At 44.1% G+C, this 27,578-nt stretch overlaps 1 protein-coding gene and 1 long non-coding RNA gene across 2 annotated transcripts in view; one reads left to right on the forward strand and one right to left on the reverse strand.

The window, feature by feature from the left end:
* Positions 1-533: 533 nt before the first annotated feature.
* On the reverse strand, positions 534-26,564 carry LOC141986289 (all-trans-retinol dehydrogenase [NAD(+)] ADH4-like). The gene is made up of 9 exons (XM_074950660.1): positions 26,437-26,564; positions 15,134-15,235; positions 14,399-14,540; positions 11,826-11,913; positions 10,132-10,363; positions 9,215-9,475; positions 5,865-6,000; positions 2,792-2,930; positions 534-1,890 (listed from the first exon to the last, which is right to left on the reverse strand). Exons 1-9 carry the CDS (start codon positions 26,452-26,454, stop codon positions 1,866-1,868), a joined length of 1,143 nt encoding a protein of 380 aa, XP_074806761.1. The 5' UTR covers positions 26,455-26,564; the 3' UTR covers positions 534-1,865.
* Positions 26,477-27,578, forward strand: part of LOC141986292 (uncharacterized) — a 41,075-nt gene continuing 39,973 nt past the window's right edge. The window contains exon 1 of the long non-coding RNA XR_012639245.1: positions 26,477-26,538. This is a non-coding gene — a long non-coding RNA (uncharacterized LOC141986292). The remainder of the gene's footprint in view (positions 26,539-27,578) is intronic.

Below are 27,578 nucleotides of genomic sequence, written 5' to 3' on the forward strand. Positions count from 1 at the left end.
TCAGTTATACCAGTATAATTAAACTGGTATAGTTAAACCCTTAGGCGCCGACTTCCCCTCTGCCTGCTGCGTGCTTGACCTCCCAACTCTGGCCTCGCCCCGCCTCTTCCCACCCCTACCCCACCCTTGCCCTTCCCACAAGTCCCCGCCCCTGCCCCGCCTCTTCTCTGCCTTCTCCCCCATGTGCGCTGCGTCCCCATTCCTCCCCCTCCCTCCCAGAAAGTCCTAAGTGCCGCCAAACAGCTGTTAGGCAGCAGGTGGGAAGCGCTGGGAAGGAGTGGGAGGAGTGAGGACCCGTGCGCATTGGGGAGCGGGAGGAGGAGGTGAGGAGGGGGACAGGGGGAGGTGGGTGCAGAGCACCCGCTAATTTTTCCCCATGAGTGCTCTGCCCCGGAGCACCCACGGAGTCGGCACCTATTGTTAAACCAGTATAGTAATACCAGTATAAATCCCTGTGTTGATAAGAGTGGCTTTTTTGGTTTTGTTTGCACAGCTTCCCAAGTCATACAAGCTAAACCAAAAATAGCCCTCCTACATTGGAATAAAAGTGTCTACACAGGGGTTTATACTGATATAACACCATTGGTTTAAATACACACCTTAGCCTATAATGGCATAGCTTTCCCACATAGATACAGTATTGCCAACTCTCATGAATTTATCGTGAGACACATGGTTGTGCCCCGCTGCTGCAGGAGCTCTCATGATGATGCAAAGAGCTCCTGCTGCCGTGTAGTTATTTTGGAGATGGTGACTACACGCACCACCCTCCTGTTTCCAGCAGCAGCCTGATTTCCTGTTCCCAGCAGCTGCCAGCTCTCTCTTCCCGTCCTGGTCTCAAGTATCTGCTTCTCTGACTCCTCCCCGCTCCACCACTTCAACAGGAGAGAATGAGTGCTCTACCCCAGAATGTCTAATAGCTCAGTGGTCATGGCCCTCTCCTGTGATAGGGAAGACCCAGGTTCAAGTCCCTGCTCCAAGCCAAGCAGAAAAAGGGATTTGACAGCAGGCCTCCCACATCTCAGGTGAGTGCCCTAACCGCTGGGTTATTGGTTATAATAGAGTGGATGTCTCTGTCTCTCTGTTTTTTTCCCCTTTGGGAGTAAGGGCTGGCCTGGCTTAGGCCTCCAATTCCAGAAGGTTCACGAATGTGAATCCCTAGTAGTGGAGTTAGGTGCCTAACTTCCCTGAAGGAGCAGGGCTTAGGCCACACCCTTCTCCTCAGCATTTCTTACTGGCTGCCTAAAGCAGTTCCCCACTTATCGTGCTGACTTCTGTGAATCCCTTTCTTAGGTACCTAACTCTCCCCGGGCACTGTATAGAGAATCTATGTGCCTAACTCAGGGCTGAGGATACCACTGGGTGGGAGAGCACCTGAAAGTTAGGCTTTACAATGCTCAGTCCCTTTGTGGATCTAACGCTTAGTCACTTTGAGGCTGTTTTTAGTCTTTTTGCAAGACGATGCCAACAAAAATGGAATGGAATGAAAACTCTTGGCATAAAAACTAGGAAACACATTTTATATAGTTAATTATTTCATGAGATTAGATACTGTATACAAATAAAAAATAACATATCGCAGTGTTAGCAAAAAAGCATGTTGCACTAAAGTGACCCGCTGTCTGCACATCCATGTATAAATGTTGTGTATTGGTATCATACACTTCCACAACACTTATATCTGTGTGTTTATAGCTACTGTCTATTGTGACCTTTAGTTCCTACCTATTCGATATTGTCACGTACTGAACATAAGTACTTTCCAGAATATGTAAAGAAAAGATAATCGAGTCATTAAGCAGTGAGGCAGGCTGAGGATAAGGCTCAAATTCATATGGAAGTCTGCAAAAATTTAAGTTGAATCCTTAGAAAACCAAGACGGTTCTGATGCTGCAAACAGAAAATAGAAAAATATATCAACATTGTTTATTTGTAACTTTTTATTTAACATTTGTGCATAGCATCTGCGTATGGACAACACTCATTTTTTACCTTCTGTGGCTTCTTCTGTTTAAAGTCTCAGCCATTCCCACCTCTGTCAGTTGTTGACCAATTTAGCAGAACTATTCTTGTGCTGGGAGGGTGAAGTGCTAGGATTCAGAGGTTGCTGCAGTGATGGGGTGCAGGAGATGTTTGGGGTTCCTTTTAAAATTGTCCCCACAGTAAAGGGAAATTTGGGCTAGTTTCCCTGCCTTGGATGGAGTAACCTGCTCTTTGCTAAACCTGTCCGTGCCACAAATAACATAATCCTGTGGGGGAATGTCACTAAAATACTTGCCAAGACAAATTCTGGCTTTTGCAACAGGCCAGATTGGACCAGATGGCAGTGGCCCTGGCCCCTCTAAAATGTCCCCTCACATGCACCCTTCAAATTACACAAGTTGAACTCAGTGCTATGCTATCAATAGACTCAGTATATATCTTGGGAAGAAAGTATAGATATTTCCAGCAAAAGCGTAGCTTAAAAGCTTAAAAAAAAAACGTTTGTTTGCTCAGTGCTGATACCTCCTTTTTTAGTTTTGTTTATAAGAAAGTATTTTATTTAAATGTAGATTTCCCCATCCCTCTACCCGCCTCTGTGGAAGCACATGAACCCCTGCCTGACACATTGGGCTGACTAGGAAACTGTTTGTGGGAGGCCCTTGAAAACACTGTCTGATCACCCTATCAGTTGTGCTTCGCTAAGTGAGCAGCAGGAATAAGGTTTTTGCTGGGTTTTTAAATGATGTTTTGTTTTAAAGGTGTTATATCAGCAAGATAAGGCTGGTTTAATTTCTTGATAACAACCTACCTCTTCCCCTCATACATAAGATCAAAAGCATCATTGATTTTGTCGAGTGGCAGAGTGTATGTCACCAAGGCATCCAAATTGAATTTCTTTCCCATATAATCAGACACCAGCTTTGGTATAGAATCTACGGTCTTCCAACCTGCAACAAAGCATATAGCACCCCAAATCAAACAGGCTGTATTTACATAACTAGGTCATAAAAAAGATAATTTTGGTCCACGAATCGGAACAGGAAATTAGCCAGGTCAGCACTTCATTGAAAAGACCAAAGTCATTCTTGAACGGGCTTGATTTGCCTCCTCTGGCCCAGAGGGAGAGCAATCTGCACCCTCCTGCAACTGTGTCTTTGGGGAGATTGACTTGCAGGAGGAGATGTTTGCACTGTGATTCTCCCCTTGAGTTCCACTGGGAGAGGCCAGCATTAATTTATGCCAGGAAACTACGGAAGGTACCCCTCTCCCCAAAGGCTGCCCAAGAGATATTCTGGGTCAGCGCATTTTCTAGGCAAACTTGTTATGCCCTCTCCTAAGCAGGCCCATCACAATTTCTGGACTGTGCTGGCTGCCTCCAGGTTCCCTGGGGGGGACTGAGGATGCAGGCAGGCTGTGTCATCTCAACCCATCTTTCTCGTTGCACTTTCCACTATGGGGGGCAGCTGGCATCCTGGTTCTGCTGGTATTCCCTGGCAAAGCCCAGGGAGTGAAAAAAGCCTTCTGGATTTTCTATGAAGAGAGGAAAGTAACAGCGGCTTGGTCATGAAATCCGTGCTCAACTTGAACATTTTTTCCTGTGAGGGTTTTTAAACTACCCCTGTTCTCTCCAGTTACTTCTAGAATTACCGAGGGGCACGACAGTTTGCAGGTAGGAGAATATACATGGAAATTAATTTAAGTTCAGAACAATTATTTAAGACTCTCTCTTGCTTAAACCATGAGGTGTGCAAGGTTGTAGTTTATGGAGCTGTCAGTCATTAAAAAAGCATAGCTTTTTTTATTAAAAAAAGCTTTTTTATTAGCTTTTTTATTAAAGTCATAGCTTACTCTCATTCCATATGTGGAATGGCCTTTGAAGTCAATGGGGATTTGGCACAGAAAAACAAAACTGTAGGCAAAATGTCATCAACTCAGGAGGGGTCATTCACATACTTCATTTCACGAATGGAGAGCCTGGTCTCTCTAATCTGTTAGGAAGTGAGCCACCTCTTTTAAAACTAGTTGTATAATTTGGAATCGTAATTTGTTTTTGAAGATCTACAAGTTTGATAATATGTGTATGTACAACAATATAAATAATATCCTTCTCTGATTTTGGGGTATAGCTTATTTAATGGCCATTTAGACTCCTGATGTATGTATTTATACCATGTTCATCATTGTGGCATCTGAGCCTTAAAAGACCATAACCAAGTAATCAAGTGGGTGACATTTACCCCTGTGCAGAGGGCCAGCATGAGGCTTGTGCACCAGTTCAGTCCCACTTAAGCTTTGCTTTGAGGGTGTGAGTGGTGAATAGCCCTTGTGCTGGACTTCTGCCATGGTGAATTTCTCCTGTGATTCTTTGTCTTGTGGCTCTCTCTCCCTGCCTGTGACACTGAAATTGTGTTGGTTACTTGGCTTGTTGTGTTAATTATTGTTATTGCTGAAGGCAGGTAGGGTGTAGAGATGGGCTTGTGCCTTTGGAAGCTGAAAGCAGTGATCCATGATCATCCTGACCATTACAGGAATTGAGTTCCACAATCCTGGGCTGACTGCTGAGAGAGCTCGGTTTCCAGTTCTCGTGAGTTTGACTCTGATAGATAACTGTGCTTCTCAAAACAAAAAAAGCTATCATGAAGAATCTTTGTGGTAGAGGAAGATGCAGTTTGTCAGATAGATCTGCCGGTGGAATCTTTGAAGGGTAGGGCCATGAACTTGAACTTGATCCAGAGTTCAATAGGGAGCTTGAAGCCCAGAGATGAAGTGCTCCCTGCAGACCAGTAATTCCAATCTTTTCTGATGAACATAATTTCAGTGATTCACAGCTATATGAAAAGGTAGGGGGAATATACTAGACTTTGGGCTTGCAATTTTTGGAATTTCTAAATTTCAAAGGATCCAGCAACTCCAGATACTTCTCCCCATTCTCCCCTTGTGTAACGTCTCACTGCTATGGTTTCTCTCTTGTATGGAAACATTCTGTTTTTCCTATAAAAATACAAGATGGCAAACAGCTTGGCTTCCAAGAATGCTGTCTGAAAAGGGGGAAAGATTGTGCAATTTTAGATTAATTTTCTTGAATTGGATGGTAGACAGTCTTTTTTTATTTTTGTTTATATTTCCCCAAATGTGGTGGCAAAACAACTGCCATCGTGTTTTGGGAAATACTGCATATCTTAGAAAAAACAACGAGGAGTCCTTTTGGCACCTTAGAGACTAACAGATTTATTTGGGCATAAGCTTTCGTGGGCGAAAACCTACTTCATCAGATGCATGGAGTGGAAAATACAGTAGGAAGATATATATGCACAGTACATGAAAAGATGGGAGTTGCCTTACCAAGTGGGGGGGTCAGTTCTAACGAGACAATTCAATTAAAGTGGGCTATTATCAACAGGAGGAAAAATCACTTTTGTAGTGGTAATCAGAGTGGCCCATTTCAAACAGCTGACAAGAAGGTGTGAGTAACAGTAGGGGGAAATTAGCTTGGGGAAATTAGTTCTTGTAGTGACCCATCCACTCCCAGTCTTTATTCAGGCCTAATTTGAAATAGCCCACTTTACTTGAATTATCTAGTTAGATCTTACCCCCACCCCCACACTTGGTAAGGCAACTCCCATCTTTTCATGAACTGTGTATATATATCTTCCTACTGTATTTTCCATTCCATGCATCTGATGAAGTGGGTTTTAGCCCACAAAAGCTTATGCCCAAATAAATTTGTTAGTCTTCAAGGTGCCACAAGTACTCCTTGTTGTTTTTGCTGATACAGATTAACACAGCGACCACTCTGAAACCTGTATATCTTAGATGAGATGGATATAACTGTTCTTCCACCCTCCCACTGCCTTATGGCTAAACTATGTGGGAAAACAGACCTCCAAAGAAAGTGGCATTTATTTTCTTTCCCATTATCAGCTGCATTGGAGAAACAGGGATTGATTGTCCACCCGGAGCCACTCCAACGATTGTACAAGTTCCCCAGCCCACCATGGTGCACTCCAGGGCAGCTTTCTGAAAGACAAAGCAAACTCAGATTTAAAGGGCACATTACTGCTTGTGTGATCAGACTTTAGGCTCTTACTCAGTTCATAGTTCATTAAACTTCCATGGACTTTAATGGGAGTTTGAATGAGGACTGAGATGCTAGCCATGGGGTAAGAGGTAAATTACTGTCATGGATCAGAAACTGGCTAATTGCCAGAAAACAAAGCGCAGGAAAAATGATAGTTTTCATCATGGCAATAAATGTGTTCAAAGGTGCTTAAAATGAAAAGATGGAACAGATCCCCCTCCCCACTACTGCAATTCAACTAGACATAAAGGTGATCTGAAAATTTGCAAAACAAGTAAGATTGACTTAACATAATTATGCAGAAAGATTGCATGAACTCTATGCCCTCCAAAAAGTCAGTACTGTGTTTAGTCTTACCTGAACAATACCATGATCACCTGTCTTAAAGATATATGATATTTTACAGTATTATGCTTGTTTTAGTAGTTCAGTCTTATTTCATTTACATTAAAAGTCAAATCCTGATTCCAATAAAGGCCATGACAATACTCTCATTGGGTTGAACAGAACCAACATTTGGCACTGGAATCATATTCTTGTAAATGATAATACTTCATGTGACACAGTAATTTGGTTTATAGAGGATATCCCATGACTTCTTAACTCCTGAATCCAAACTTCTGCTGGGAGATAGGATAAATGCTGCAGCTCTGTGGTAAACTTGGTACCAGTTTGCATGGGTTAAGTAGGATGTAAGAAGTTAGTAATTAGTAAATAATTACCAAGAAAAAAGATTGAGTAATTTAATAATTTTTTTTTTAAGATTTCTGGCTTGGGAAATGGTACCATATGAATCTCTACAATTCCAAAAGCATGTATAGGAGAACTTTGTATGCACCCCATTGGGGGCAGCATATAAAGGTGAGGAGAACGTACATTCAGTCTGTGTTATTGAGGGCTGGAAATTAAACTTTGAGGTGACAGATTTGCAGCCTGATCTGGAGACCTTGTTGACTGGGGCAACTAGTGAGAACTGGAGAAGATGCTGAATGGAAATGCTTTATGTAATGGCTTGCTTATATGGTTCTCTTTCCCAAACAGCGGGATGGGCAGTGTCTGAGTTGGCATCTAGTGGGAATAGGTGAGGTTACCTTTGGCTTTCCATATGATGCAGTGGCCAGATTAAGGCATGTTGCTAGATCACAAACCTGCACAGAGCTAGGTACCAGGGAGCGAGGAAGAGGGAACAAGGACCTTCTTGTGTCTCTGTGTAGGGGCCAGGAATAATCTTGTTCCTTGTACTTCAGGTTTGAAAGAAGAGGAGAATTCTGACAGCAAAGGCCATGCTAACAATCCATCCCAGAAAAGGGGCTGGTCTCCCCTTCTCCATTAAAGCATGCAGCAACAACAGGTGCCTCGTGAGCTCCCTGGGACATTTTGCTTGCCTCAGAATCAACACCTCAGGAAGTTGCAGCTAGGGAAGTGCACCCTTCATTAACCTCTGTAAAGGCACCCGTATAACCCACAGAAACTTAATGTTAGCAGCTTTATTCTATTCATGTCAGGAGTGTACCATTTTGGGAAGAAGAGCCATTGGGTGAGACAGTTATTGGGAGGATCTTCAGTACATAACACTTGGAGGGTATTTAATTTTAATGAATTATTACTGTCTGTTTTAATGAAAACAACAATCTCATTATATCCGATTGTTTATCCCATCTAAGTGTAAGCAGAGTCAGAATGAGCTCTACCCTGACATCTGGTGGTGAGTTGTGGAAAATGACTTCAGGAGCTGATCTCGTTTGCATGGGCACACCCACCCGGCCTACCATGATGGGACTGCTTGCCCAAATAGTCACTTTGGCTACTGTGGGACCCCCAGTCTCTTTGTTATTGGAGTAATAAAGTATTGTTATCTTGGTTATGGAATCAAGGACAGTAGAACTGTACTTGGCATTTTATGATGGAGGGACTCGCCCTTAACTAAATAGCACTTGCTAGGCAAGGGCCATGGGTTCCAAAGCCCAGTGAACTGAGAGAGGTTGGGGATAGGTATGTGTACCTGGTATTATGGCCCTAGACTATGTTGACCTTTTTTCTCACCACTGTGTAATAACAGAGCTAATCATGACTCCATTAGGAGTCTTGTTATATGCTGCAGAGCTGAAATCACTGATTCCTAGGTCTAAGCATTAGACCTACTTTGGGCTAGAGGTTATGAGTGTGCCAGCTCTGGTCCCTCCTTCCCCCCAATAGCTGAAATCACTGAGGGCTGAAGTTACTAAAGCTGAAATCACTGGGAGCTGTGTTAAGCAGGGGGCCTGAAGATATATTGGTGAGTGGTTAGCAGGGCAGCTGGTGGAGAGGAGTGGCTAGCAGGATGGCTAGTGGAGAGGAGCGGCCAGCTGGGTGGCTGGAGGAGAGGCGCAGCTGGCAGTGAAGACTGCAGCAGAACCCCACGGAGAGGCTGTCGACCCGAGCAGTGGAGCATGTAAGATGCCCCCCCCCCATACCTCCCCCCACGTCCACCCAGGTTGGGAGGTAAACTCTGCAGATGAACTTCTGAACTCTGGGGGCTGCACTGACCAAGGACAGAAACTGTGGGAGGAGCGACTGTTGGATGGCTGGATTTAAGACCCTGAGGGGAAAAAACACTGCCAAACTTACTTGGGGGTGGGTCTTTTGCTCATGGTTTGTGTTATGAATCCTGTTTGTGGTGTTTCCTCAACATAATGCCGCATTGTTCCCCTCCTTTATTAAAAGGCTTTTGCTATACTCAGACTCTGCTTGCGAGAGGGGAAGTATTGCCTCTTAGAGGTGCCCAGGGGGGTGGTATGTAATTGTCCCAGGTCACTGGATGGGGGCTCGAGCCGCTTTTGCATTGTGTTATTGAAATGGAACCCCTAGATACTGAACCTGGCCCTTGTTGCTGCCAACTCTGACGGGCAGGAGGGTTACATAAGAGTCCTTATCACACCTATTACCACTGTATCAGAGCACAGACCTAGACCAAAATACACATACTGTAATGGAACGCTAAACTGTATTATACGGTTCAGTCATTAGGTGGCAGTGTGTGTAAAATACCTTATTTAAAGCTAACCTTAGCCACACCTGGCAGAGCAGTAAACGATCTTATGGTGAATACATCTGGTGTGCATAAGCAAGCTCTGTGACCAGTCCATATCTGGTACAGAAGAACGTGACACATACCATGACAGCAACGTTACCGATGCATTCAATGGCAAAATCAACACCACCATTGCTCATTTCAGTTATAACCTCCTGAATGGGCTTCTTGAAATCCTGAGGATTGAGGCAGTCAGTGGCTCCTAACTGTTTTGCCAATGAAAATTTATCGTTGTTGATGTCAATTGCAAAGATCCGGGAAGCTCCAGCAGCTTTACAGCCTATGACAGCTGACAGGCCGACTCCTCCCAAGCCAAATACAGCACAAGTAGACCCAGGTTCCACCTGCAATAATAAGAAAGGTTAGGAAATGACTTTAGAACTCTGGAGACAAAAGGAGCTTTCTAAACGTTTTTCTGTGATCTCCGGCTCATGTCAATAAACCACAGCAAATGCACAGGTTGGATGGGGCCATATCCTTTTTATTGTTTGAAAAACATAAGAAATGATCCACTTCTTGTGTGTTTAATATCAAGACCTTTGATTCATGACTCACCCAGACCACGCCTCTCAAATGGAACTTGGTGTGTTGGCTTAGTGTTCATTACCATTCATTAACACCAGAAATGTGGAAACTTGAAACTGAGGTTGTATATAAACCATCAAGTACAGTTTTGTTTTTAAAACTAAAACTGTACTAAAGATTTTAAAAATATATAAAATGCTGTATAAAACTACAGTAACAATACACCGAGTAAAACTTTTTTATTAAATTATTTTACATTATGCATACATATATATGTATGTATAATAAAAAATGGTTGCAGTTAATGTTCCAGAAGAGCATATTCTTTTTTTAAATTAACCTTCAGAGGCAATACTGCTCACTTTTTCATGTGAGTAGACCTACTGAATTCATTACAGTCATGTGGAAAAGTTCCTAATCAAAGGGACTATTCATGTTAGTACAGTGAGTAGGAGTTGGGTCTTAATTAGCTCACCTTGGCAGTATTGAGGGCAGACCCATAACCTGTGGAAAATCCACAGCCCATCAGACAGACTTTATCCAGAGGAGCAGCAGCATCAATTTTGACAAGAGAGGTTTCCGCTACAACGGTGTATTCAGAGAAGGTGCTAGTCCCCATGAAGTGGTAAATCTGCTTCCCTTTGCAGGTGAACCTGCTGGTACCGTCAGGCATCAGGTCTTGATCAGAAATAGGTGTTTTAATTTTGCTATGGCGACAACAACAACAACAACAACAGAAGAATTTATACTTCACCGTCCCCTGCTGTCAGTGTCCCTCTACTCTGACTCACCATATGAGTCAACAGTGTGCCCTTGTTGCCAAGAAGGCCAATGGCATTTTGGGATGTATATGTAGGGGCATTGCCAGCAGATCGAGGGACGTGATCGTTCCCCTCTATTCGACATTGGTGTGGCCTCATCTGGAGTACTGTGTTCAGTTTTGGGCCCCACACTACGAGAAGGATGTGGAAAAATTGGAAAGAGTCCAGCGGAAGGCAACAAAAATGATTAGGGGACTGGAACACATGAGTTATGAGGAGAGGCTGAGGGAACTGGGGATGTTTAGTCTGCGGAAGAGAAGGATGAGGGGGGATCTGATAGCTGCTTTCAACTACCTGAAAGGGGGTTCCAAAGAGGATGGATCTAGACTGTTCTCAGTGGTAGCCGATGACAGAACAAGGAGTAATGGTCTCAAGTTGTAGTGGGGGAGGTTTAGGTTGGATATTAGGAAAAACTTTTTCACTAGGAGGGTGGTGAAACACTGGAATGTGTTACCTAGGGAGATGGTGGAATCTCCTTCCTTAGATATTTTTAAGGTCAGGCTTGACAAAGCCCTGGCTGGGATGATTTAGTTGGGGATCGGTCCTGCTTTGAGCAGGGGGTTGGACTAGATGACCTCCTGAGGTCCCTTCCAACCCTGATATTCTATGATTCTATGACCATCCTTTTGCTACTGCAGTCATGGGCTGCACTTGAACAAAGATTGTCAATTTTGCCAAATGGTGAGTTGGTCTTAGTGGAATATGAACAGTAGAGTTTAGAAGGAGACCAACCATCAAACTCACTTTCATGTCTGTCCTGAGCAAGGATTTTAACTGGGGTCTCCAGATGTTCTGCTAGATTAGTGTGTCACCTGGCTCCAAACAGTCAGATATTTTAGCTAGATACTTGAGAATAAATCTCCTGTGGCTATCACTTGGATTTAAAAGCTGGCAAAGACCAGTATTTTATTCATTACACTTTCTAAGTGTCTGGCAAGGAAGATGACTAGAAAGTGAAGTGTTCTCTGACCCGACTCCTCTTGGCAGAAAAAGGGAGAGGAAAGCCGCTGCATCTCCACTGCAGGATCTTTCCCTGGTATGGCGGGAGACCCATAAACAAGGGTAGCTGGCTCCTATACCATCATTCTCATCCCAGTGTAAGAGACATGTTAGGGGAAGGGGGGATAAGGCATGGCTAGAGCATACTGTGCTCCAGCTACTGCCAGTTGGTGGATGGTCTATCCCAGCCCGTGAAAGTTAGAGCCGTCCCCAGGATGAAGCTGAACAGAGAATCATGGAACTGTAACTGCCTCCATGATTGTCTCTCACCCCTCCCCAGCTGTGGCCCAATGTAAAAGCCACTCCTACGGCTCCCTGCAAGGTAAAATACAGTATTTGCTATTCCTACCTGATCTTTTCGCAAAGGTTGGTCTTTGGATTCAAGCAGAACTTGCATTGGCCACACTGAGGGACGTAGAGTGGGATAACCTTGTCACCTAGAAAAATCAATATTTATCAGATACTGTTTGTTTAAAGTTATTACAAAATTTGCTGTTGTTTTTTTCAAAGTCTCGTAGGCCCAGCCCTGCAAGTTCTCCCTTCTTGGAACTCTTGTAGGCCCTAAATATGTCTAATTCTCTGTTGTCCGGTGGCACCTTAAAGACCAAGATTTATTTGGGCATAAGCTTTCATGGGTAAAAAACTGGGAGTGGGACAGCGACAAGGCACAGAGACTGGCATAATCAGAGGGAGACAAGGGATGAGATAGATGAAAGCCAGAAATGAGTTGGGTAGAGCCTTAAAGGTGAGGACAAGAAGATTAAATTCTCTTTGGTAGGCAAATGGGAAACAGTGGAGGAATTCAAAGAGGGGGTGAGATGTTTAGATCAGCGGGCAAAGAAGATAATTTTAGCAGCCACATTTTGGATGAACTGAGGGTGGTGATGCAGCAAGCCAGAAAAGAGAAGGTTGCATCACTGTGCTGCTGTGTAAAAACAAAACAACCTCCCACCCCAAAAACAACACCAAAAAAGTGCCCCAGAGGTTATAGAGGGGAATGGGAAAGCCTGATTGCATTACAACAATAGCTGATCATCAGATGGGAGAGGGAAGAGCCACCTGCTTTGCTCGTTGTCACAGGGTAGCTGGTCTCTGTGGATAGACTGAGACCAGTGCCCTGGACTGGAGCAGGTAAGCCCAATACAGATAATTAAAGAGGTCTGGGCTACAGCTGGGCCTATAAAGGGCTGCTAATAGGCAGCAGGGAGAAGGAAGGATTGAGATAGGCTGAGCCCTAAGGAGGAAGCTGTATTGGAGTGGAGCTAGCTCCTGTGGTGGGTCCCTAGTAGGGTGACCAGATGTCCTGATTTTATAGGGACAGTCCCAATATTTGGGGCTTTATCTTACATAAGTGCTTATTGCCCCCCATCCCTGTCCCAATTTTTCACACTTGCTATCTGGTCACCGTAGTCCCTAGAGTCAGGGACATGGCCCTGTAGCTGCTGCTCTGGGAGGAGCAGAGCAGAAGGAGGCTGGGGCCCTGAAGCCTGGGGCCAAGAGCTGAGTTAGGACTGTGTTGTGCTTGTTTGTTAACCTCTCTTTAAAGAATAAACCTCCTTGCCTGAGACTGGTCGTGGCAGCATTAGCTTTGGATCTGGGGAGTAGTGACAGCCCTGGTGACACTCATCAATCACTTGTTGCTAACCAGCCTCAAGGGCATCAATTGCAGCATAAGTTTCCATTTCTGGCTTACTCTGCAGTTGCAAATTTTTTTCCTGTTCTTTCTGTGTACAATAACTGAAGGGGACATATCTCCAGCAGCATCCATGTGAATTGCTTTGTGGTCTTTCCTTCTCAAATCCTAAACAACTATAAACATATCTGCATTAGCTACGTCAGAGTTACTGTTTGTCACAGACTCCTAGAGCTCAAAGCCAGAAAGGACCACCAGGTCACAGCCCACCAACAACACCCAACAACCAAAATTAGACCAAAATATTACAGCCCTCCGGAAACTAAACTGTTATGTGCTGCAAGCAGAGAATCGGAGGGACTGAGGTACACCAGTGCCTGAGGCTCTTGCAATAGCAAGGAACTCATTAAGTGATATATACCCAGATGATTCCAGTAAGTGACCTGCCCCCCGTGCTGTAGAGGAAGGCAAAAAAAAGAAAAAGAAATGCCACTGGCAATGCGTACTAGCCCACCCTATCCAGTGTCCCATCTCCAGCTGCGGCCATCTCTGCTGTTTCAGAATAAGGAGACACTCCCATCCCTCCGAATAAACTTGGAGGGGGAAATCCCTTCCTGACCCGAAGGGATGAGTCCCAAAGCATGAGATTTTAGGAACATAAGACAAAATGGAAGGACAATCAGGGCTGCTGAGCCTTGCCCCCTATCATCACAAGCAACCCTGTCATGCAGTCCCACTCATAAATTTGTCCAGCTCTATTTGTTAAAACTAATTTAGTTGTTTGCCCCACAACTCCTATTGGGAAGCTGTTGCATGACCTCAGCCCTCTGGTAGTTAGAAAACTTCTTCTAATGTCCATGAGCCAGCATTGTCCTTCAGCTTAAATAGCTCTTCATCTTCCCTGGTGTTTACCCTCCTCCTCTGCAATCTATTTACAGAGAGTAATCATATCCCCAATCACATGGGGGGTGCGGGGCATGTAGGAGGAGTTCAGTTTATGTGCACTCTCTTTAAACACATTTACTAGTGCCATGTCTTCTGGCATGACAGATAACTTTGGAGACAAAATGCTTCATCCCGTTGCATTTTATCCTCCACCATGTATAACCACCGAAGTTTAATTATAACTAAACTTCTACTCTAGTAGAAGGCCTGGTTTTTCACTGGTTTCTGTAGTTTATACCAGTATAAATCATTGACTTCAACAGAGCATCACCAACATATAGCCCTTGTGTCAGAATGGCAAAAAAGGCCCTGACACTGCAATGGTATAGCTAATTTCTCAGTACCTGGTTTAAATGTAGTCACTCCTGGTCCAGTGCTCTCCACAACTCCTGCTCCTTCGTGGCCCAGGATGACTGGAAAAAGACCCTCCTTAAAACTGAGGCTAACAGCATGAGCATCAGTACGGCACACCCCCGTGGCAACAATCTGTAAGGCAGTAACACTCTTACATTGACACTGTAGGTTGATAATGGAGAATTACAGCTGTGACTTGAATCAAATTAGAGAGCTGCTCTTACCATTGCAATACCACCAAGTTTGATGGGAAATTTGAGCTATTGCCTTGATAATACCAAGCACTGGAACTTCATTAATGTTGTGGTTTTGCACAACCCAACCATTGTCAACATATACAGCAGAAAATAAACATTTGAATGCCCTTTTTTATGGAGACAAGGAATCACAAAATGCTCGACCATTCTCTTTCTTTTTCTTCCTTTTTTTTTTTGTTGAGAAGCAACACACAAAAGTGAATTAAATCTGATTACCATGAAATTTTGCCTGCATGTACATCTTGGTGTGATTTAGGGAACACAGTACACTCTGGCTGCTCTGCCCCACTTTAGCAACACAAAAGAGCTGTCAACCCGTCTTAAATGGGCTTTTAAACTATGTTTATGTTTATGACTGTTTTGCACAGCCAGGATATATTGGTGAATCTTAACTGCTTCTTTCAAATGTAATAGCCTTCACTGCTATGCTACTCCACTTTTACACCAATGTCAATCCAGATGACTTACCTTAACTCGAATTTCATGTTCTTTGGGTGGGGCGACTTCAACCTCCTCAATAGAAAAGGGGTTCCCTGCTTCCCAGGCAATGGCTGCCTTGCATTTAATAACCTTGGAAAGAAGTAAGTACATTTCAGATTTTACTTTATTGCACTCTCCAAAGTGCATTTTGAAAAATAAAGAGCAAGATTCTGATCTCATTCATCCTGGGGTGAATCAAGAATAATTCAATTTAAATAAATGAAAAATAAAAAATAATAAAAATGTATAGCAAATGGAAGAAGAGGGAGGCTGATAGTGATGAATATAAACCAGAAGTTAGGAATTGTAGAAAATTGATAAGGGAAGCAAGGGGACAGAAGGAGAAATCTATGGCTAACAGAATTAAGGAGAATAAGGAGCTTCTAAACTATATTAAGAACAAAAGGAATCCTGACAATAGTATAGGTCCTTTAGTAGATGGAAATGGTAGAATTATCAATAATAATGCAGAAAAGGAAAAAGTGTTCAATAAATATTTCTATTCTGCATTTGGGAAAAAAACAAATGATATATTCTCATCATATGGTGTTGATAGCACTCTTTCCATTCCTCTAGTATCTATAGAGGATGTTAAACAAAAGCTACCAAAGCTAGACATTTTAAAATCTGCAGGTCCAAGAGTTTTAGAAGAGTTAGCTGAGGAGCTCAATGGACCATTAATATTGATTTTCAGTAAGTCTTGGGGCTCTGGGGAAGTTCCAGAAGACTGGAAGAAAGCCAATGTTCTGCCAATTTTTAAAAAGGGTTAAAGGGGTGATCTGGGTAATTATAGCCTGACATAGATCCTGAGCATCTCATACAGGACTTGATTAATCAAGAATTAAAGGAGGGTAATGTAATTAATGCAAATCAACTTGTGTTTATGGAAAATAGATCCTTTCAAACTAAGTTGATGATATTTCTTTTTGGTAAACATATAAGTTTGGTTGATAAAGATAATAGTGTCAATGTGATAGACTTCTGTAAGATGTTTGACTTGGTACCACATGACATTTTAATTTAAAAAACCAGAACGATCTAAAATTAACATGGCACACATTAAATAGATTAAAAACTGGCTAACTGACCATTCTCAAAATGTAACTGTAAATAGGGAATCATAATTGTGTAGGTGTGTTTCCAGTGGCATCCCACAAGGATTGCGTCTTAATCCAATATTATTTAACATTTTTTATGAATGACCTGGAAGACAACATAAAATCATCACTAATAAAGTTTGCAGATGACAGAAAAATTTGGGGGGAGTGGTAAATAATGAAGAGGACAGGTCACTGATTCAGAGTGATCTGGATCACTTGGTAAACTGGACCCAAGCAAACAATATTCAGTTTAATATGGCTAACGGTAAATGTATATATGTAGGAACGAAGGACGTAGGCCATACTTACAGGATGGGGGACTCTATCCTGGAAAGCAGTGACTGAAAAGATTTGGGTGTCTTGATGGATAATCAGCTGAACATGAGCTCCCACTGTGACAGGGTGGCCAAAAGAGCTAATACGATCCTGGGATGCATAAATAGGGGACTCTTGAGTAGGATTAGAGAGGTTATTTTACTTGCATATTTGGCACTGGTGTAACCACTGCTGGAATACTGTGTCCAGTTCTGGTTCGCACAGTTAAAGAAGGATGTTGATAAATTAGAGTGGGTTCAGAGAAGAGCCACAAAAATGATTAATGATTAGAGACTGGAAAAAATGTATTATAGTGATAGCTCCATGAGCTCCATCATTTATCTTAACAAAGATATGATTAAGGGGCGACTTGGTTACATGGGGAACAAATATTTAATAATGGGTTCTTTGGTCTAGCACTGAAAGATAGAACACGATCCAATGGCTGGAAGTTGAAGCTACACAAATTCAAACTAGAAATAAGGTTTAATTTTTGAACGATAAGACTAATTAACCGTTGGAACAATTTACCAAAAGTTATGATGGATTTTTTATCATTGACCATCTTTAAATCAAGATTGGATGTTTTTCTAAAAGATCTGCTCTCGGAATTATTTTGGGGAAGTTCTCTGGCCTGTGTTGTATACAGTGATCAGACTAGATGATCACAGTGGTTTCTTCTGGCCTTGGAATCTATGAATGATGGTCCCTGGAAGAAAAGCTGGTGTAACTGAAATCAGAATTGGGATCCATACCATATAAAATCAGCTTGAAGTTTAGGTCTATTTCAAGTTTGGAATTCAGATACAAGATAATCTGCATTGTTTAGAATGACAATAATTTTCCAATCTTCATTAATATGCCCTTTTATCTTTCCAGCTCACGTTATTTACATTGTAGATGCATTAATTCTCACCACTCTGATACAGAGGTATCATAAATACTATGACCCAAATGCAATAGGTCCATCCGCTCCCCTTTTCTATGTGATACGAGATGAAGAGAGGCAAAATAGAGCATAACAACCCTGAATTGTGTGCAGCATGTAGGTGATGGGGGAGAGCAGGATCATTGTCATTCTACTCCTTAGCCCCTATGGATCATGGCAGCTCTTCTGTATGAACTTCATGTATAGTCAGGGCTCTGTGGCTTGAGGTGAAGTCAGGAGTCGGACTAGCCACGCTGTGCACCTCACAGGACAGGTGGATTTCCGTGGGGAAATTACTGCTGAATAAAGCAGAATGAATTCTCTTTTGTACCCTCCAACCACTTGGAGAGGGAGCGGAACCAATAGCAGCACAGCTCCAAAGGGAGTCATGTTGCCCAGGGAAGGGAAAAGGAACTCAAATTGTTGGTTCTGTTCAAAGGTCTCTGTAGATCCGTCGAGTGTGCTGGTGTTTCCAGCCCTGTCTCTTTTCCTCTCCACACTGTCATAAATGTCTCACTCCAGAGGGAAGGATTTGACTGAAATCCAGGCGTGAAAGTAAGTCTAGAGACTTACTGGTATGGGGCTGGGCTGGGGCCGGCTCTGGCCCCTGGAATGGGCGGTGCTGGGGGAGGTCAGAGCCAGCCCTGGCCCACCCTGTACCGGCAAGTGCCTCCTTCCCCCTCCCTGGGGTAACAGCGGCAGCTGGGGGCTCTGGCAGCGGTTTAAAAGGCCCTGGGTGGTAGTGGCGGCCGGAGCCCTGGGCCCTTTAAATCATCCCCGGAGCCCCGCCACCGCTTCCCCAGGGCTCTGGCAGCAGGGCTCCGGGGACGGGGCTCGGCCGCCGCTACCGCCCCGGGCCCTTTAAATCGCCGCCCCAGCCCCGCCGCCGCTACCCCAGGGCTCCGGCAGCGGGGCTCTGGCAGCAATTTAAAAGGCCGGGGGCTCCAGCTGCTGCTGCGAGCCACAGGCCCTTTAGATTGCGCCTGGGGAAGCCGATCTATCCCAGTACGGCGCACCGGCTCTTGCCGGTACGCTGTACCGGGGCGTACCGGCTTACTTTCACTTCTGCTGAAATCCGAAGGGTTCAAAGTCACGGCAGCTTGAGTACTCTTTCCTCCCACACTCCTCCCCTGGTAGGACAGCATGCGTGTCTCTCATTCCTTGCTGAGGCAAAGCTGTCATAGATGGACATGAAGTGAGTTTTGCCTGAGTAAAGAATACAGGAATGTGGTCTTCTAATAACTCTTACGTTGTTTGAAATGTATTCAACAATTTAATTCCTCCTTAAAGCTTAAGCATTTGAAGAATCTCCAAGCATGGAGCCACAGGCTGATGAGGACAAATGTGAATCTTTGAACAAGTATAATATATACAGATGAATTATGTGAAAAATAGCTCTTATAATTTTCTTTGGGATTTTGAACGCTGGTGCTACATAAGGAGCTGCTTTGCTGCACCCGTAATACCAGGAGCAGCTGTTATAATAAAACAGAACAGGGTCTGTGGTAATAGGTTTTTAGAAAGAAATCTATAGTATTGTAAGCATCTAACATACGTGTTCATTAGTATCTGTGATTTTAGTAACATCTTGGCCCACAGTATGACAATAACTTTCTAAGTTACTGAAGCTGTTATCGCTCCTGATCTTTCAGTCCTGACACAGACAAAATGTCTTGAATGAGTAAGAACTGAAGGACAGGGCCGATTATCTGAGCTGAACCAGAATCATGGAAACCCACAGAATCCTGCTTGTGAAGACTTTAGTGAAAATGCAGCACGCCACTGAATATGGCATAGATATACAAAGCATGTTACTTTGGCTACTGACAAACGGCAAGAAGGAAGTTAAATACAAAAATAGCTGAATGAATGAAAGGCAGGAGCCTCTCTTCAGCTAGGGTTATCTGGAGAACACGATGCTCTAGCCATGCCTCCAGTCCTTCCCCAGGCCAAGCTCTGACATACCCCCTATGCAAGAGCAAGCCTACCTGCCCTGGGGGTTCACCTACACCAGCAGAATCCACTTGTATCTGGTTGTCAGTTTTAAGGCCGCTCTGCCAAGATGTCGCCTAAAATCTGAGTAATCCTGCACTGGGAAGGGAAGGTGATATTCAGTCTGTTCTTTTGACAAATATTATAAGACAGTCTTGGCTTCTATTTTTAAGACATATACAACTAGAAATATTCACTAATCTACCCCTCAGCTATTTAGAGTTACTACTTTTGGCTGAGACCCTGTATTCCAAGTGAATTTGTTTAACTAAGCTATGAATTGATATTTAAAAAGAAGGATTTCTTGTAACAGTGTCCAGATACCTTCCAACTAGAGCAGCCTGAATTGGGTAGTTGTGGCCTCAAAAATAGCTGAGAAAAGACACTGTGTTTGAATCAAAGTGTGAACTTTTTGTAAATGACATTTTACCTTTTTTTTTTCCTTTTAGCCAGCTAAGAAGCATAGAAATCAGAGCTGCCAACTGGCATCATTTTAAATGACTGAGAATTTTTAAAAAATGGAGTGAACTGTGACTGTCTTACTAAAACCCGTTGCAAAATCCAACTATATGGGTGAAATTCATCCCTGTGCAGAGGACCAGCGCAGGCCTACAGGGTTAGGGTTGCAGCTGTGCAGAGGAACAGGCCAGAGTTGAGGTTTAAGTGGTTGGGTAGGCCTTGTGCTGGCCTTCTGCACAGGGGTGTGAATTTCAGCCTATTGGCTTGATTGACTGTTACCCTGCAACTTGTGTAGTCATTGACATCAGCACAATTTGAGTGCAAAGTCTTGTAAAAATGCTACCAGGTCAGAAAGGTAGCATTTTATTTCCACTTTTCACTCGCTCTGCACTGCCGTTCATGAAAGCACAAGTTGCAGTGTGTGGCAATTTGAGGACTCTGTCTATGTGCAGCTGATGAATTCTGCTTGCTATTATGAAATTGTTGTATCATAGAATGCCTCTCAGTGGATCATTTGCTGACAGAGCTGTAGCATGTACTTACCAGACTAGGGATGACACAGAGTCAGTCTTTAGATCTTAAATGATCACTTATTCAGATGAGACAAAAGGCTGGTTCCTATCCATGAGGACAGATTTGCAGAGTGATAGGTTGCTTGGCAATGATGTCACCTTGTAGGGTTCTGTGGTCACCTGCCAAAGGGGGCTGGAAGTTATAAAAAGAGGGTCTCTCAGCTGCCATTTTAGAGGCAGAGAGAGAGAGAGAGGAGGAGGAGAAGAGACCAGAGAGTCCATATGCAGGAGGACGGGGGGCAGAGAAAGGAACCTGGACTCCATAGAGGACTCTGGACTTTGCCCAAATAATTGTCCAGAGTGGTGGGGAAACTGAGGCAGGGAAAATACATATAGGTTTGTTTAGTACTTTGTATAGAACAGTGTATCTCTCAGGTGACGTAAAGAGTAATGGTGTTTAGAATCCTCTGCAAAACCTGTCTGTGTGTCTGTTGGCTTTCATTGTCATGTACCCCTGAGGAGGTAAGCTGTAAACCAGAAAGCTCACCCTTGGGTGGGATCCTGGGGAATGTGCAAGAGCTGCTGGGGAGGATTGAGGGAGAATATACTAGTTTCAGGGCCGAAGCAGTTGGGCTGCAGGGTTCCTACCTCCAAGAGGGATGTCAGATATGAGGTCTGCGCCAGGAGTGCATGCCAAGAGGCCCAAAGTCAGGGACAATGCTTAACTCTGCCCTGCCCCAGAAAGCTAAGGCATGTGAGATTCAGCATTTGGATCCCCTCACAGCAGTCTTGCAAGTATCCCACAGGGGGAGCTTGACCAGATCCCTGACAGGAGGCAATGATGAACGGACCCTATAAAAGAAAGATACTTTTTAAAGGCTGCCTGAGTGAATCTGTGTCCTGTACAACACGTGTACTGGGCAGAACTGAGACTGTGAAATAATGCAGGGAGGTCGGAGGCTGAGGAAATCACGGTGGCAGGATCAGTCTAGGATCCTGCTGCAGAAGTGGTGTCCCTCAGTGGAGAAGCAGGTAACTGTGCAGGGTGTAAAGGATTAGAAAGATGAATTGCTTCACTTGAACAGGAGATTTTGTGATTTATTTATATTTTCAATGTTCATAAATAAACACAACACAATTTCAACTGAGGGTCTGTATGCTTTGGGCCAACATTTCCCCTTGTCTGGTGCACAGATATTGACTCTGACCAACAGTTTCTATCAGATCAGCGTGGGACAGATTTTGCTCTCATTTAAATCAGTTGCTCTGCCTGCCAGACTCCTATTGAAGCTGCTCTACTTTGGATAAATAATTAAATAGTCTTTGGAGCAGGTGGCTGGACCTGGGTCTTCCTCCTCCTAGGTGAGTGCCGTAGCCACCAAGTTACAGAGTAAAGGCTTGTCCATGTGGCGATTTAGTGCATGGCAAGCTGGACTAGCACGCCATGCGCTGGCCATGTGACCTGCAACTGTGCACTAAAAATTCCAGAGATCAGGTCCCACAGGCAAGATAGGCTGGGGAATGCCGATCTTCACCTGGTTTGAGGATCCTGCTGGGGCTTAGGCATGAGATATGCAACCAGAGTCCTAGAGTGAAGTGTACTGCAGATGCCCGGAGGTAGCAACTTAAGCGCCGAGGGAACTTTTATAGCAAAACTGTAGGTGCGGAGTGAGTTTAGGCACCTACAGAGTTAAGTAGCACCCTAGGAGTGTTTGTGGATTGCAGTAGAGCCTAAATCTGGAGTTTAGGTGCCTATGTCCCTTTGTGGATCTGGGCTTCAGATACTGTGGTTATGGAGGGCTGTTAGTACTTTAAAAAGACAGACTATATTTATCTCGGTATGATCAACTTTTGATATAGACTTTTAATCCAGATTCTATTAGGTTGGATGGAAATTAGGAATCTGAGGCCTTGTCTACACTACGAAATTAGGTTGATTTTATGGAAGTCGATTTTTAGAAACCGATTTTATACAGTCGATTGCGTATGTCCACACTAAGCGCATTAAGTCGGTGGAGTGCGTCCTTACTACCGTGGCTAGCATTGACTTACAGAGCAGTGCACTGTGGGTAGCTATCCCACAGTTCCCGCAGTCTCCGCTGCCCATTGGAATTCTGGGTTAAGCTTCCAATGCCTGATGGGTCAAAAACATTGTTGTGGGTGGTTTTGGGTACATGTAGTCAGGCTCCCCTCCCTCCCTCCGTGAAAGCAATGACAGACAATCGTTTCGCGCCTTTTTTTCCTGGGTTACCTGGGCAGACGCCATATCACGGCAAGCATGGAGCCTGCTCAGCTCACCATCACCGTATGTCTCCTGGGTGCTGCTGGCAGACGCAGTACTGCATTGCTACACAGCAGCAGCTCCTTGCCTTCGCGGCAGACGGTGCAGTAGGACTGATAGCCATCGTACGTCTCCTGGGTGCTCCTGGCAGACCTCGGTGGGGTCGATCAGCGGCGCCTGGACAGACATGGCTATCCTCCTCCTAGAGCACTGAATGGGAGCCAGAGACTCCAGGTCATTGTCTTCTTTAATTTTCTTCTCATGGAGATTCAGTCCTACCTGGAATATCTTGTGAGCTGGAGGCTTCTGCCTCAGGCTGCTCTCCCAGCCGGCAGGGCCGCGCGGTAACACCTACCCCAGCCTACCCCTTGCTCCCATGGCTCACGAAGCCTGGACAGTAGTAAGGAGGAGTTCAACTATAGGCAGAGCAAGTGCAGAGTGGTGGTGGAATGTGCCTTTGGACGTTTAAAAGCTCGCTGGCGCTGTTTGCTGACTAGGTCAGACCTCAGCGCAACCGACATTCCCATTGTTATTGCTGCTTGCAGTGTGTTCCATAATATCTGTGAGAGTAAGGAGAAGACGTTTATGGCCGGGTGGGAGGTTGAGGCAAATCACCTGGCGTCCGATTTTGAGCAGCCAGACACCAGGGCGATTAGAAGAGCACAGCAAGGCATGCTGTGCATCAGAGAGGCTTTGAAAACCAGTTTCATGACTGGCCAGGCTTCGGTGTGACAGTTGTGTGTGTTCCTCCTTGATGCAAACCCGCCCCCTTTGTTGATTTTAATTCCCTGTAAGCCAACCATCCTCCCCCCTTCCAAATAAAGTAACTATTGTTTTGAAACCATGCATTCTTTCTTTATTAATTAAAAAAAAAAAAGAGATAAGGGACAAGGTAGCCCGAGTGGGGTGGGGGAGGAGGGAAGGACAAGGCCACATTGCTTATTGTAGCCACGCTAAAAATCCAGCTGTTTGAATGACAGCCTTCTGTTGCTTGGGCCATCCTCTGGAGTGGAATGGCTGGCTGCCCGGAGCCTCCCCCCCCGCGTTCTTGGGCGTCTGGGTGAGGAGGCTATGGAACATGGGGAGGAGGGTAGGCGGTTATACAGTGGATGCAGCGGGGGGTCTGTGCTCTTGTTGGCTTTCCTGCATCTCCAACAGATGCTTCATCATGTCCGTTTGCTCCCCCAACAGACACTTCATCATGTCCATTTGCTCCTCCATTAGCCTCAGCGTCACGTCCTGCCTTCGCTCTTCACGCTCACTTAATTCTTCCCTGGCCTCTGCCATGGAATGCCTCCATGCATTAAGCTGTGCCCGATCGGTGCGGGAGGACTGCATGAGCTCGGAAAACATGTCATCATGAGTGTGTTTTTTTCGCCTTCTAATCTGCGATAACCTCAGGGATGGAGATGATAGGGGGAGTGTAGAAACATTCTATGCTCTATGATTCTGGGGGGACTGCATCGTCACCTGTGCTGCTGAGTTCCACGCTGACCAAACAGGAAATGAAATTCAAAAGTTCCTGGGGCTTTTTCTGTGTACCTGGCTAGTGCATTGGAGTTCAAAGTGCTGTCCAGAGCGGTCACAATGGAGCACTCTGGGATAGCTCCTGGAGGCCAATACTGTCGATTTGTATCCACACTATCCCAAATTCGACCCAGCAAGGTCGATTTTAGCGCTACTCCCCTCGTCGGGGAGGCGTACAGAAGTCGATTTTAAGAGCCCTTTAGGTCAACGGAACGGGGTTGGTTGTGTGGACGCAGTCATTTTTAAATCGACCTAACGCAACTAAATTCGACCTAGCCCCGTAGTGTAGACCAGGCCTGAGGCTTTCAATTTAGCTTTCATCCTTTAAATCTTACAATGTAATTTAAAAAACAGATATGGGGCTCAAATATACAGCTAAATTAAAACAATATTTTCTGGATTGCAGAACTTCAGCTGCTTTGTAGACATAGCTACTGAGGTGTTTCAGGGGAATAATCTAACAATCTGACTGCACAATTGTTCAGTTAGTAGAACAATTAACATTAACTCAACAGCAGTCCTCATTTAATTTCCCTTCTAACAACTATTTAAGTTAGAGTTCTGGTTTACTGTGGAACAGCCTCAAGCACAGTTTGTTGAAATGAATTCCTCTTGGCTTCCAATGTAACTAGATATTTATAACTGTCAGGAGTGGAATGTTGCAACCATTGGTCTCCTGTTATTTTTTTTTTCTTGTTGCCATCATCCGGTATTTCATCATAACTCTCCCTATTAGTATTATATTTTTACTGAAGTGTTCAATTTCTTGAAGAAATGTGAACTTGGACAGAGTTAATGGAATGAGAGTGCCTTGCAAAATAATTTATTAGGTGCAACTGTCAGGACCTAATCCTGCTTGCGTTTAAGTCAAGGGAAGTTTTCCCTTATGCATGCACTGGCCCCTATCTTCTCCTTGTTCATCAGGTTACCACCCTGTCCTCACTGTGATACCGCTGAATAACATTTTAACAATGCTCATGGGGACTGAGACGGTAGTATTAATAAATAATACAGAAAACAAAAGAAGCAAACTCTAAGTTGCTTCCTCGTCCAGTTTTGGCAGTGTGCCCCGTCTCCTCTTTAGACCCTTCCCCTGCAAACACTTGTGCATGTGCATAATCCTACTCATGTGAGCACTCCCACTGAAGTCACATAAATAAAGTTAGTGACATATAAATGTGTTCAGGATCAGACCCTGAGAGTGTAAATTCTTTGGAGCCCTTTAAATTGGGTCAGATTCTTTGTCCTTGCTATGGTCCCATTGGGCTGCTAGAGTGGTGCCAAAGGACTGTAAAATTACCCTCAGGAGCTGATATGTTGCTTTTGTATTGCTCAGGACAGGGATGGGACATTGTTTTGGGGGTTTTTTCCCCAGAGCTGGAGGGGGTGGAGTGCTTTGCATTTCAGCAATTCCTCGGATGTAATGGCTCCTAAGAGCTGTACAGCCTCAAGTTTGCCAGAAATCTGTTTGCAGAGTATATTGTCAGTGCTAAACAAGTAATAATAAATAATACTGAAATAAAGACTGAAGGATTGGGCCCCACGTTGCACTTAGCCCTAGATCTGTAACATTCATATACTATAATGCATACTAACATTCCAGGGAAACAGTTATACTTCTGACGAGGTACGCAGTACAACAAAACAACAGGGAATAAAAGTCAAACCATGGCATATGTTGGGGCAGGGCATGTACCAGGAATGTGCTCTATTCTCTGATTTGCCACATTTTCTCTTAGTCCAATTTTTTATGGTTGGATTTAATAAAAACCCTTTTCTGTATATCTTAATTTCAGAAACAGCTCCTCTGCACAGTGGTGCCCATTCGCCATGCTGCAGCCCAGGGGTATTGCTCTCAGCCCGACTCTGCTACTCTCCATCCCAATTGTGTGATCCATCTTCCCGCAAATCCGCAGTGAAATCAAGGGAACACCAGGACTGCAGCATCCCTTACTTTACTCTCCACTTACTGCGCTCTACAGTGCCCCGAGCAGGAGACATGGGGATCCTTCAGAGCACTCTCCCTCTGTGCCACCCACCCCACCTTAGTCACTGCTGCAAAGGAAGAGTGCAGCATGTGATACCTGCACAGCACTCTGAGAAGATATAGCCATGCTATGCAATCAAAGAGGAGGATTGGAAATCAGCACCAAACAAGCGTACCCCCATTGTCTTACTTTGCCCACAGTGCTCATCTTCTTCCCCTCTGGAGTCTCTCTCAGGAAGGAGTCTGGGCTCAAAGAGTTGTGCTCAGATCAGCAGTGCTACCAGCTCCACAGGTACAGCCCACAAAAGTCTGTCTGTCCAGGGAGCAGCCTACACTGCCCTAAATAGCAGCTAGCATTTCCCTCATTCCACTCCCCTTTCCCCTCCTACCTCAGCACTCCTCCCTTTTCAATACTCTTCTCCTCCCCTTTCAGTACATCAGTACCTACCCTGTACTTCCCATGATTTCCTCAACCTTTTGTTTGCTTTAGTTGAGAAATATTAAATATTCTAGCTCACAAAATCGACTGTTTCTAACTCCACGGTAAACTAGCAATGAACTTCTATTAATCCCATATACATTTCTATGGCCTAGCAGAATATTAAAGGTGCTGTTCATGCTGCATATGAAATACTAAGCAACGGGAACAGAGATATATCTTCACTTGGCTTGGACTGTGTTGACTTGCCTGGTGATGGCAGGACACAGATATATTTAGTATTATCTGTTGACTTTGAAGGGAGCAGGATCAATCCATAAGGGAAAGCCTCCTCTTGGTATATATGTGCAGCTGGTGAAAGGGAAGAGTGCTTGGCAACAAGATCTTTGAGATAAATATACTGGTGCTTTGCTTTGCAGCTGGTGAAAGCAAAACTGTGCTAAAAATAAGTTAAAAGTAATGTGAAGCTCTGGGAGACTGTTTTAATACAGGAGACCCACTCTTATAAATAATTCTGAACTGATCTCCTATTAACATTCCAAAAAGTAGTCATTATGCAGGTATCCAGTGTTAAAAGAATCCCTCATTGACAATTCATTGAATTTCTTAAATATATAATACCAATGGGAGCTCTACTAGTAAAGTGGAGTTGTACACCTCACTTTAAAGTCAATAATTTGAATTATTTCTTTTGGTCTCTATCATCTGTACTGTATATACAGCCAGCAATACAAATTTTATTACCACATAGATTTTAACTTTTCACCTGGATTGATTTGATTAATGACACACTTAGAGAGTCAGATTTATTTACGCAGTACAGACTTAATTGAAAGAGAGTTTGGGCTCAAGCCTATTCTCATTGAAGTTTATGGGAGCAGGGCTGGATCCTG

The sequence above is a fragment of the Natator depressus genome, chromosome 4 (assembly GCF_965152275.1).
Source record: "Natator depressus isolate rNatDep1 chromosome 4, rNatDep2.hap1, whole genome shotgun sequence".
Taxonomy (NCBI): Eukaryota; Metazoa; Chordata; order Testudines; family Cheloniidae; genus Natator; species Natator depressus.

Coding starts and splice junctions, on each gene's coding strand:
- LOC141986289 (XM_074950660.1), bottom strand. Junction 9,476..10,131: donor CTGCCCTCAATACTGCCAAG/GTGAGCTAATTA, acceptor TTATTATTGCAG/GTGGAACCTGGGTCTACTTG. Junction 2,931..5,864: donor AAATGCCACTTTCTTTGGAG/GTCTGTTTTCCC, acceptor GCTTTGTTGCAG/GTTGGAAGACCGTAGATTCT.